Here is an 11953-nt window from a genome sequence, read left to right on the forward strand (position 1 = left end):
GCGGCCCCCCCTACGTGCAAGGGACTTTAATTGCAAGGTAATAATGCTTTCTTAAAACGTTCTTTTAAAAAAAATGTATTTATTTGATTTTTTATGTTCGAGAGTGGCCTAGTTATCAGCCTACAAGGTTTGAAGAACAAAAATACAATATTTGGGTTTATTTGACAACATTCTGTGTATTTTCAATGTAACCCATGCGAAGGGCAATTATGATTAGTCATGATTACGAGAAGTTACTGAAGACTGCTAATCGTCAATGGTGACGGAACTTCACAAAGCATTGAACTCCAACCAGGTGCATAACTTATTTGGGTCCCCTGAAACTATTTCCACGTTTCTGTATTTGCACGTGTTGCGAATTATTGCAGCGCATGTGGCGTCGAATCGATGAAGTTGTTTTTCTTAATTTCCACGCGTCTTTTTTCTATTTGCGTGTGTTTTCTGAATTTGCAGTGCATTGAGTTCTCTCAGCAACCGCATTATACACACTTCCTCCCAGTGGCCCCACCGGACTGGGCGTGGGGGGGGGGGGGGGGGTGCAGCAGCAGCGGAGGCCCTTGCTACGCCCCTGCTGCGTTATCGATCAACACAACAGGGATGATCGTGATTCGTGATCAGCGTCGATCAAAGACAGTGATGATGCAACACACGTATGAACCCCACACACACATGTGCTTTGAGCAGGGTCGGTCAGAGAGCTGTGACGTCAGCACCCATTGCTGGACTTTGCGGGACTTTCCCCCTTTGCTGTGACGTCACCGCCAGCAGACAGCACACACACACACTGGGGCATCGCTCCGCATCCTTCAGCGGGGGCTAACAGGGGGCTAATCTGCAGCTAACGGGGGCTAATCTGCAGCTAGCATCCAGCGATGGTCCGTCACCTCACCGGCCTCCAGTGAGCGAGCTGCCCCGGGGAGCATGGACCACCACACGGACTGGATCACACCCGCGGACTGCGACCACACCGAACCGAGGTGAGGAGGCTGGAGGGGGGTGGAGGGTCTCTGCTGCATCGTAAACATGCTAGTTAGCTTGTTTACAGGACCACCCACCGGAGCCACACAGAGGAGATTAGCCTCTCGGCGGCTAATCCTCTCAAGCCCGCCGGTTATTATCCAGTTATGACCCGGGAGGTGATGATCGGTGCTGCCATGGCTCCGCGGGCACAACACACAACACAAAGCCGATGCTAGCTGCTGTGTTGTGTCCCCTGACCACCAGCTAGCATCGGTTAGCATCTCCTCGGAGGTGTGGCTAACCTTTAAATGCTTCCTCTCCTCCACCACCACACACATGTTTCTGTGTAATCTCTTAACAATCAATGGTTCCTCTTTCCATCAGCTGCTGTGTTTACTTGACCACCAGCTAGCATTGGTTAGCTTCTTCTCTGAGGTGTGGCTAACCCTTTAAATGCTACCCCCCCTCCCTCCCTCCCCAATAATGAATGCCTCCTGTTTTAATGAGCTGCAGTGCAACAGAAATGGAGAAAGTGTGAGTGTAAAATCTGCCTCCTCTTGTTTGCAGCGAGGGTCTTGATCCACTGATGCCAGGCGCCGGCTGCAGGTGAGAGCTCTCAGGATGAGTGCGGCTGCAGAGCACGCTGACATCCTGTCAGTGGCAGACGTGGTCAGAGACAGATGGAAAGTGGTGAGTGGCGTCTTCAAGTGCACTCTTAGTTTCTTCCAAATCTGAGCTTTTTGGGGCCAAAGCAATAAAAAATGCTGATCTCTTCTCCCCACCAGACGAGGAAGATAGGTGGAGGGGGGTTCGGGGAGATCTACGAGGTGCTGGATCAGCTGAGCCAGGCCACGGTGGCCTTGAAGGTGGAGTCGGCTCAGCAGCCCAAACAGGTGCTGAAGATGGAGGTGGCCGTGCTGAAGAAGCTGCAGGGTGAGTGGTGCCGTCCACTTCCACGTCCCGACTCACCTGGTTCAGTTACACTCCTCCGAAAAAGGCATTAGAGAGGAGGCATTCATATTTGTTCCTGCCCTCCATGAGTAGTGTTTGATTACGAGGTGTTACTGTGTCTGTCAGCAGACGTTATACATCTGTAAACTAAAAGTAGAATTGCTGTGTCAGTGGATTCTGCTGCAGGAGGCTCTTCAGTCGTACGGTTTCCGTCAGCACAATCCGACCATTAGTGCGAGCTGCAGTAGCTATAGGAAGCTCTTCAACTCAGAATGAGCAAGTTTCAATTTTAGGGAAAAACTTAAATCAAATATTTGTATTTATTTGATACCTGAATTTTCCAGCACTTATCTGGTAAAATATCCTTGTTCCCAAATTATTGTTATATGCAGCTGTGAACAATGCAAATAAATTAATGTTCTTAATGAGTAATTGCAGGTTTTATTGTCTGTACTGGTTTTCCATCATTCTCTAAAGGACCATGTACATTGCTGTGTTATGGGTGTTATAAATTTGTCTTAAAACGTCTTAAATAATATTTTTGGGACACTGCAGAAAAACTCTGAATTAAATAATCAGCATTTACTGTCGTACAGTAGCTTTCATGTTTAATTTCCTGTAATAAGATAAAAGTAGTGGTCGTCTACTAATGCTAAAATGTCCAATCAGCGGTTTTATTATTTCTCATAATGACAATTTATTACAGTTAATTATATTAATTACAACCAGGATATGACAATTGTATAAATATATCTATACATAATATTTGTAGTCTGTAACAGTCACAATTGTAGGTGCAGAGAATGTGCATTTATGGTGAGTAGAGGCTTCACAAGGCTAGTAGTGATTATCTACTTATTATATATTGACATGTATATACATTTCTTTGACAGGCAAAGACCACGTGTGTCGCTTCGTTGGCTGTGGCAGAAATGATCGCTTCAACTATGTGGTGATGGAACTTCAGGTATGTATTTCATCGGGGAAATGCTGGTTAACTATTTCATTTACGTCTGATACCGTATGACCCATCATGCAACACTTGATTTCCTGTGTAAAGGGGAGGAACCTGGCAGATCTACGCAGAACCATGAGCCGCGGCACCTTTTCTGTCTCCACCACCTTGAGACTCGGCAAGCAGATTCTAGAGGCCATCGAGAGCATCCATTCTGTCGGCTTCCTGCACCGGGACATCAAACCAGTGAGTAGACCTGAAACATTTGGTGGTTTGTAAATGTGTTGCCGTTGTGCGTTTGCTGACTCGTTTGTGTTTATCTCTGTCCAGTCTAACTTTGCTATGGGAAGACTAGCCAGTACCTGCAGATGCTGCTACATGCTTGACTTCGGTTTGGCCCGTCAGTTCACCAACTCCAGCCAGGAAGTCCGTCCAGTAAGTACCGTGTGCAAGCTTCCTGAAAGCATTGATTTATCTTCTTCCATTACCTGTCGTCAGAAAATGTGACATCAATATTAATGTAGCTTAAATGGAAAGGTTCAGACTCCTCTACTACTGACTTAACAATTTTTATAAAATTCTAGATTAGTGTTTGACCACAGAATATTTATGAAAGTTTACTCTTAGTTCACAAGGAGGTCATACAGTGGATAGGGTGTATTTATTTTGACAGAAGACGTCATTCAAATTTACATTTCACACCATATTCAAATTACAGATATCCCAGTGAGTGCCACCTGTCCTCAGTGGCCCTGATGTGACATAAACATGCAAACTCCCCATCAGTGAGGATTGTTATTTGTGTTTCACGCTCTCTTTTTTATTCTACCTCATCTTTCAGCCTCGTCCTGTGGCAGGATTTCGAGGAACTGTACGATATGCATCAATCAATGCTCATAAGAATAAGGTGAGCGCAGACCAAAGACACATTATCTCAGCAGTCTGGTTTTTCATTCAATTTGAATTTACTAACCCTCGTGTGTCCGAATCTGCAGGAAATGGGTCGGCATGACGACCTGTGGTCCCTCTTCTACATGCTGGTGGAATTCATGGTCGGTCAGCTTCCATGGAGGAAAATCAAAGACAAGGTATGTGCCTCTATGTTGCTTAATGCTCTGTAGATTTTAAGGTTGCAGCATGTGTGCGTGTATGAACAGAATTTTTTTATTTCCCCTCTGCTCCTCAGGAACAAGTAGGAAATCTTAAAGAGACGTACGACAACCGACTCATGCTTAAGCACCTTCCCTCAGAGTTCACTGCTTTCCTGGATCATATCTTGACCTTGGACTATTTCACTAAGCCCGACTATCAGGTGAGCAAACCTTTGTAGGTGCTATGTTGCAAACACAGTTTATTCCTCTCCAGCCGTCAAATGCTGAGCCCTGTGGTTTTCTGTTTTTGTCTGCGACAGCTTCTGATGTCAATTTTTGACAACGCTATGAAGAGCCACAGCGTGCTGGAGAATGACCCTTACGACTGGGAGAAATGTGATGCGGGGGATATGCTGTCCATCACTGGCACAGCAACCACCGCTCAGCAGCTCACTCGTCTAACACCAGCGTACATGGGGTACTTGCAGCTAAATAAAACTATTCACTACGTCGTTTTTCAATTGCATTATATTTATTAACTTCACATACTGCAGGACGCATTTTTCTATATATCTGCAGCTTTTTTTAGAACAGAAATCTGCACAGTCAGAGATCCCAGAGAAATCCCTGCTCTATATTGTGCTGTGAAAACCAGCAGGGTGACCTTCTCTCTCCTCCACAGAATGGCCAATGCCTCAGTGCTTCCAGGCGAGCTGCAGCGGGAGAACACAGAGGATGTTCTACAAGGGGAACGCCTCAGTGATGCTGACAACTGTCCCCCCATCCCCACACCGACCACCCCTGGTGCAGACGTATGGGAAGAGATGGACCGGAACCTAAACCATAAACATGCCCAGCAGATCATCAGGAAGGTCAGGGCAATGTACTTTACTTTAACATTAGGTGGACTGTTCCTACTCCAAGTGTAATCACTATATAAATCTAAATTCAAGGCTCTGTTCACCTTGCACAGAGATATGATAGTACTTAAGATCCCATTCATCTCTGTCCTTGACTACAAATGTACTTGCAGCTTATCCACTGTCACCTATTTTTCCTCAGGGGGTGAGTGAGGACGAACACAGTCAGAACCAAGGGAACCAGAGTCCCAACACCGGTTCTGTACAGAGCTCTCCTCGACGGGTCCGATCGGAAACCATGTTCCTGGAACGAGCGGCCCCGCTTCTACGGAGGATAAGACACAGTCAGAGCTTGGCGTTCGAAAAAAGGCTCGCACCCGAACCCAAGCCCACCATTGAACGCTTCCTCGAGGCCTAGTTAGTACTCGAGACACATCGAATTACAACAATATAGACAAAACCGACAGAATCTCACAGTAATGCCTATAATGTCTTCTTTCAGCCTCGGCAAGAAGCGACCGTCCCTTTCTCAGGTTGGAGAGAAATCTATCCCTGAGCAGCCACACGGGCAGCAGACGCCCTCCTGCAACGAGGCACACTCTGGCACAGGGACCCCCGACCCAGAGGAGGGCGCAGCGAGCAGTGGCTTTGTGGCCGTGAACCTCAGTCCTGTGCCCCAGGAGGGAGACTCTCAGGAGTGGGTGATGCTGGAGCTGGAGCAAGGCAGCGGAACTAGACCTTCAGCAGAAGCACCGCATGAGGACAAGTCCGCCGAGACTAAGAACCAGGATGGCCAGTCCGCTGCAGTGCCGACCAGCCCCGTCATGTCTCAGATGGGCATGCCTGGCACATGGCTACTGGGCCACAGGAGGCTGCCAGGCATGCTGGGACAAATGCCTTCAGTCATCATGGGAAGACCTCAGATGGACCAGGTAGGACTGATGAAGCGTTTTGTTTTAAAATTACCCGAGAGAAAATAAAATAAATATTTTGGACACATCATTTGACACAATCTGAAGCACTAACAGTGGAGCTTTTGACCTTATTACAGGGTCTGGAAACCTCTTCTGTAATATTCAATAGATTTTCTGTCACACTTCAGAAAACCTGTGTGTCAAGTTCTTTATATCCCTGTTAGAGGTAATATCACATTATGATTTCTTCAGCAACCCTTAAACAATCATCAAACTCTCCTCAGTCCTCCAGCTGTGGGCCCCAGTCGCCTGTACAGGAGAGGAGGGATGCAATACCGATGGAAGCTCCATCCAGTAAATCGGACAGAATTCCAGAGGAAATTTTAAAGGATGGAGAGAGGTTGGAGTTAGCTCCAGTGCCAAGTCCAGCCAAAAGCCCTGCAGCTCATCTGACCAACGACAGAGACCCAGAGAGTGACTCTGGTCTGCCCGATCGCTCCTCAGAGCCCAATCAGCAGCCCCAAGGTGACACTATAGGGGGCGCTATGGAGAGCACCGTCACAGTCTCCTCCTCGCCACCCCCAGCTTTGCTCAGGCAAAGAGACTCGCCCTTGTCGCCAAAACTGAGCCGGATCCCGGTACGAGACCCCAGTGCCCCCCTGGACTCTGCGAGCAGGGACCTCAACATGGAGCGGCGTCATCGCTGGAGCAGCCCGGTCCCCGGCTCCCCCACCCACTCCCCCTCTCCATCTCTGTCCTGCGACAACCTGCCCTGCGCTCTGCTCAGAGACAGGCTCTGGTCAGAGCGAGGCTCCAGGTCCGACTGTGGAGGAGAAGACCCTCTCTCTCTGTCCTCCTCATCAGGGAGTAAAAGTAAGATCCCACGGCCGGTGAGCGCCACCTTCATACCCGAGCTGCTCACAAGCAGATTCCTGCCTCGGCCGCCTCCTGGAAAACCACCCATCCGTCCATGTACGGACAACAGGTAAGAGCTGTTCTCTGTCAAAGGGCTTTTAGGATAATACAGATCTTTGAGCAGAAGTTGATAAAAGGACTTTTGTTTTGTGGATAATCATTTTAGTGTCTTTGCAGAAATATAGTAGAAGAGCTTGGAGATTGAATCATTTCACAGCCTTATAATCAAAGTGCCCTGTGCTCTTGTCTCCAGAAGACGGAGGCTAAGAGTGCGCGCCAGCAGCACCAGCGACGCAGACTTCCTCGCCAGCCTGACCCAGCTGATGCAGGACCGCAGCGGGATGCTCTTTAGCCCTCCTCCCCGCCCTCGCAGCTCCTCCTCCTCCTTGCAGCGCTCGCTAAGCTCCTCCCCCTCCCGCCAGGAACTCCGCGAGGGCGGAGCCCTGCAGGGGCGCAGCCGCTCTCCCTCCAGCTTGTCGGGATCCCCACCTCCTCGGCACCTGCAAGACGGGTCCATCGTGCAGCCTCCGTGGGGCAGCGCCAGGGGGGGAAGGCGTCTGATCCTCGAGAGCAAAGGTTCTGGGAAAGTGAATCGATGACTTTGTTTGACTCAAAAAGACTGATCGCGGATCGTGCAGCTGTAGTGAGAGGCTGTGTCACATCCAGTCACTGAGAGCATGTGTAAATACAGTATTTACTCCAGAGGAATGTACTGTATGTAATGTAAAATGTATGATAAATTGTATTTATTTATTTATTCATCTATTGGTAGTGTCTCTTAAAATACTTGACAATGTTGCTTGATACCTGCAGATGAAAGAAAAAGTTGAAGAAAAGCTTGAGATTGCCAACTCTTACCTCTCATCTCACTCCTCCTCTCTGAACACTCCTTATAGGCCTAATATGAGACCAAAAACATGTTGAATACTCGAGGGGTGTAAAAATGATGCTAACTGTAAATATGTACCATTAGAAACACTCATAGAAACTGTATACTCACGGCAAGAACACTAATAGTAAAGTAAAACAAGATCAGCGTTAAAGAAAATGATCAGGGCATGCTGTCCCATATCGACCTCACTCCTGTAAAACCAAACGGTTATAATATGTAACAATGAATTTGCTCTTTCTGGCATATCACAGTGTTGTAGTGTGCTTTTACTTTGCTAGAAAATGTTTGTCATGCAGAAGACATTGGAAGTATAGAATGTAAATGTAAGTGCACACATACTTAAGTATTGTAAAAGTGCATGAGCATCATGGCAAAATATTTTTTTTTTATTCATTTGTACAATCGGTTAAATCATCTGTATTTTTATTGAGCTGCTTCTGAACAAAATGCAAAATTTTAATATAGACCAGCAACAGCAATGTGCATTTTAATTTCCCACGGACACGACAAGAGACAAAAGCTGATTAAAAAAAGGAACATTTTCATCATGTCTGGCGATTGTTGCATTTTATTTGTTATCCCAATTTTAAAAGGGGACTTTGAAAAAATCCTAGATCGCAAAAAGTCTCATTTCCTGCTTTCACATGTAGACTTTATTAGGATTTAAGTTTTACTTCACCTAAATGTACTTCCTGTTTCTTCACTCAGTCAAAGTTGAATCTAGATGTGCAGATATGTTTGGTATCTTGAGAGTTCTGCAATGATTTCTGCAATGTCTGAGTGGAATTTGGTTTGTGGCCCTCAGCACTGGAAACCAATGTTTTTAAACTGCAGCAGGAACATAAATATCCAGAAACAGCTACTCTAGACAACATGTGTATGTCTGTGTTATCTCTAGAATGAGTTTCTACAGAAGAGAGAAAAAACATAGTCCCACACTAAAACACTGACGGGGCAAATTTTAGCTCAGCGACACGCCCCAAGAGCAGTAGAGAGAGACTGCTGAAGAGCTGGTGACTGAGTCGTGAGAGGGGGGAGGGGGCTGCAGGCGCTGGGGAGGGTCCCAGATGACAACCGCCATAAAACCAGAGTGAAATGAAGACTCCCCCTTCTGTTGTGGTCACTGAGGTTTAAAATGTGAAGGGAGACCATGTCTAAGCAGCAGTTTAGCAGCAGTAAATGGCATAAAGAGCTCTTCTGGACACTGAAGGTAAAGAGGGATTAACTCTAAATCACTTAGGGGCTTTCTTGCATTGACTCTAATGAAAACTGGAGTAACTGAATGAATACTAATTGAGATGTCTAGTATGGCAGATATAGGTTGGTTAAGTACTTCGACTGCTGAACAGGAAAGAGAAGCTACGACAAATGACCAGATGTCGACACAACAACCAGCAACTCAACACAAATACTCTCACAAACCAGTCTCTCAGTCGACTCACACAATGAAATGTGGAAACGCGTGGTAAATGTTTTTGAGACTCATCATTTGAAAGTAGAGACCAAACATTTATTCTTGACCTTGAGGTGAGATTGTTTTTGTCAGTTGTCGTTTCCACAGCTTTGGCACAAGGTCTTAGCCAAAATAAATACAAGCACACGATTATACTTTTGTTTTAAAAGATCCTGAAATGTTGACTTTGCATTATTTTATCATTCTGACTTTGTGACATCAGGTATTTTGAGTAAGGAAGAAGTAAGATACAAAGGGTTTTGATGGCTGAATAAAAAGTTTATTTACAATTTATAATCAGTTGACTTACAGATTATTTGTTTGTCATAAAAAGCTGTATTTCCTGATCTAACATTATAAGAATACAGCAGTTTCTAAACATAATGTAACGAACATGCATTGAATTTTGAAATGGCATGATAAAATACTTGGAACCCTAAAGTTGCAGGTTTGGTTCTAGAAGAGCGGAGCAGACTGTCGGGGGTCATCTGGCAACACACTGATGGAGTCCTCTGCCTTTCCACACAGCATGCACAGCATTGTGTACTCCTGCACAACACAAAACACATATTATATAATGAGGAAAGGATTCTAATATTAGCAGAAATAAGAGTCTGAATAAGACACTGCCATGGAAACAGCATTCTCTGATTACCTTAAGAAGCAATAATCAAATCAAGACAAGTGAAGTATTCGGATCTTAATCTCATTATGTATGTATGGTTACATGTCAACAGGAACAGAAATGGAATGTTCTATTAGCAACTAATGTCAATTTCATAATCAAAATAATGTCGGAAAATTTGTGTCAATGTAAAAAAAGCAACTGAAAACAAGTAGCCATGGATTGTGTTGAATTAGGTTCAATGACAGGTCGGGAAATAAGCATCTAACATCAGAATCTGGTTAGTTATGGTGAATAAACCAGACAACATCTCTCACCTGATATTCATCAACAACAGAGAAAGTGTATTCGTGTCGGGCGATGACGTGGTCGCAGTTTTTACAAACATCTGGAAGCACAAATGAACACGAGTCAAACATGTGTGAAAGATGCTGTGACTGGAGACATGATTATCAAACTGGTGAGTTATGATCGATTCTCATCTAGTTTCACTTTGGATATAAATCTTTGTGGGCACTTTTTATGTGTTTGTTGCACTTCCCCTTTCAAAACTGCTGCTGTGGCAACCTCTGCTTCTCTTTAATGAATTTCCACAAGATTTCGGAAAACTGGCACAACAACAGGACAATTTGATTCATTACAGGCCTAAAAGAAAAGAGACTAACGGTCATATGTGACGATCTCCTCTCCATCCTCATCCTCTGTGGTTTTGTTACTGATCAGCACGAAGTCCCTCTGGTGGCAGCTGGCACAGCACAGGTAGTTCATCAGGTAGGAGCCATTCTCCAGACAGGTGTTCCCCTGAGCAGCAAATGATACACACCTTAGTCTGAAGCAGATATAACAGACACACGCCTGTTTCAACAGTTTCAACACACAATGACAATCATGAAATTTGGATTTACTGCAGAACGGCTGTGTCATTTGAGCTGGGTGTTCCTAATAAACTGCCAACAAGTGGATCAACTTCCATAGAATTATTAGAGCTGAAATGAGCCTTTCACAGACAAATCAGTGTTGATATAAAAATGTTTATTTTACAGAATAAAACAATGCAGAAAATATTTACTTTCATGTTTAATTACAATTATGAATTCTGAAGTTAAACTATAATTTTCATATCGATAGATAGATCTATCTATATAGATATGGATATCTATCTATCCACCCTCTCTCTGTCTCTCCATCTATCCTCTCTTGTTCTATCTATATATCCTCTCTCTCCATGTATATATGTCCTCTCTCTCTCTATATATATATATATATATATATCCTCTCTCTCTGTCTCTATCATCTATCTATCCTCTCTCTCTATCATCTATCTATCCTCTCTCTCTCTCTCTCTCCATCCTCTCTCTCTCCATCTATCTATCCATCTATCTATCCATCCTCTCTCTATATATATCCTCTCTCTCGCTCTATCCATCTTTCTATCCTCTCTCTCTCTATCCATCTATCTATCCTCTCTCTCTCTATCCATCTATCTATCCTCTCTCTCTTTCCATCTATCCTCTCTCTTTCTATCCTTCTATCTGTCCTCTCTCTCTCTCTATCTATCCTCTCTCTCTCTCTTTCCATCTATCTATCCTCTCTCTATATATATACATCTATCTACCCCCTCTCTCTCTCTCCACCCATGTAGCCCTTTCTCTCTCTATCAATCATCTATCTATCTAACTATCCCCTCTATCTCTCTCTCTCTCTCTCTCTCTCTCTCTATCCCCTTTCTTCTTATATCTAGCATCTCTCTTAATCCATCTATCTAGATTAACGGAGTGACATCTAGATAGATGGACCTATAGACCACTCGTCACAAGACCTGTGGAAGAGGAGAGCAGGAAACACACCACAAAGTCAAATGTTGGCCTGAACTTAAAAACCCATTAAGCTCTTGTGGTTGATCAAAGGCATCATAGACGTTGACGCATTACAGGCTGAGCAGGTCTGTAAAGTCAATCAAAGTGAGAACTCACCCTGTCCGGGTACTCTTTGTGCACGCAGCCGTTACACATCTTTACTTTCCACTTTATCTCCAACGTAAATACACGAAAAACCAGCAGCAGGAGAAAGCGTAAAAACCTCTACTTCCGCACTGACGCTCCCTGCTGGGTATTAGATCTGCAAAACATCCGTGTCGCTAAATCATAACGTCCTTGTGTTTTGTAGATCTGCGGGAAAAAACCCGGCGCTGCCGTAAAAAGCTCCGTGGACGTAAAACAAACATGGCGGCTTCCAGGGCAGCGGCTCCTGTCAATATACAGTCTATGGTCCTGTCGTCATGTGAGCTCTAACCTGATGGTCAAACGTCACTTGTTCAACTTGAACCTTTGAAGTTCT

At 44.9% G+C, this 11953-nt stretch overlaps 2 protein-coding genes across 3 annotated transcripts; one reads left to right on the plus strand and one right to left on the minus strand.

The window, feature by feature from the left end:
• The first annotated feature begins 697 nt into the window (after nt 1-697).
• ttbk2b (tau tubulin kinase 2b) lies at nt 698-8086 on the plus strand. 2 transcript variants are annotated; one of them, XM_061091451.1, is made up of 15 exons: nt 698-977; nt 1528-1650; nt 1746-1893; nt 2805-2878; nt 2972-3112; nt 3197-3301; nt 3708-3773; nt 3862-3954; nt 4053-4178; nt 4278-4435; nt 4640-4829; nt 5020-5234; nt 5320-5749; nt 6016-6716; nt 6900-8086. In XM_061091451.1, exons 2-15 carry the CDS (start codon nt 1582-1584, stop codon nt 7243-7245), a joined length of 2862 nt encoding a protein of 953 aa, XP_060947434.1. In that variant the 5' UTR covers nt 698-977; nt 1528-1581; the 3' UTR covers nt 7246-8086. The 2 variants fall into 2 exon arrangements, with proteins under 2 accessions (XP_060947434.1, XP_060947435.1); XM_061091452.1 differs by having other exon boundaries at nt 6903-8086.
• Nucleotides 8087-9262: 1176 nt separating this feature from the next.
• churc1 (churchill domain containing 1) lies at nt 9263-11713 on the minus strand. Its single transcript, XM_061091675.1, has 4 exons — nt 11590-11713; nt 10282-10417; nt 9934-10004; nt 9263-9540 (listed from the first exon to the last, which is right to left on the minus strand). The coding sequence occupies exons 1-4, from the start codon at nt 11626-11628 to the stop codon at nt 9448-9450; spliced, it is 339 nt and encodes a 112-aa protein (XP_060947658.1). The 5' UTR covers nt 11629-11713; the 3' UTR covers nt 9263-9447.
• Nucleotides 11714-11953: the final 240 nt, after the last annotated feature.

This window comes from Limanda limanda, chromosome 18 (genome assembly GCF_963576545.1).
Source record: "Limanda limanda chromosome 18, fLimLim1.1, whole genome shotgun sequence".
Taxonomy (NCBI): Eukaryota; Metazoa; Chordata; class Actinopteri; order Pleuronectiformes; family Pleuronectidae; genus Limanda; species Limanda limanda.

What these genes read in the sequence shown, in the direction of transcription:
- churc1 (XM_061091675.1), bottom strand. Translation starts at nt 11,628, where the DNA reads ATGTGTAACGGCTGCGTGCACAAAGAGTACCCGGACAGG. An exon ending in ACAAAGAGTACCCGGACAGG is followed by an intron (nt 10,418 to 11,589) that starts GTGAGTTCTCAC and finishes TTTGCTGCTCAG; the next exon opens with GGGAACACCTGTCTGGAGAA. An exon ending in GGAGATCGTCACATATGACC is followed by an intron (nt 10,005 to 10,281) that starts GTTAGTCTCTTT and finishes TTGTGCTTCCAG; the next exon opens with ATGTTTGTAAAAACTGCGAC.
- ttbk2b (XM_061091451.1), top strand. Translation starts at nt 1,582, where the DNA reads ATGAGTGCGGCTGCAGAGCACGCTGACATCCTGTCAGTGGCAGACGTG. An exon ending in CTAACACCAGCGTACATGGG is followed by an intron (nt 4,436 to 4,639) that starts GTACTTGCAGCT and finishes TCTCCTCCACAG; the next exon opens with AATGGCCAATGCCTCAGTGC. An exon ending in GAACGCTTCCTCGAGGCCTA is followed by an intron (nt 5,235 to 5,319) that starts GTTAGTACTCGA and finishes GTCTTCTTTCAG; the next exon opens with CCTCGGCAAGAAGCGACCGT.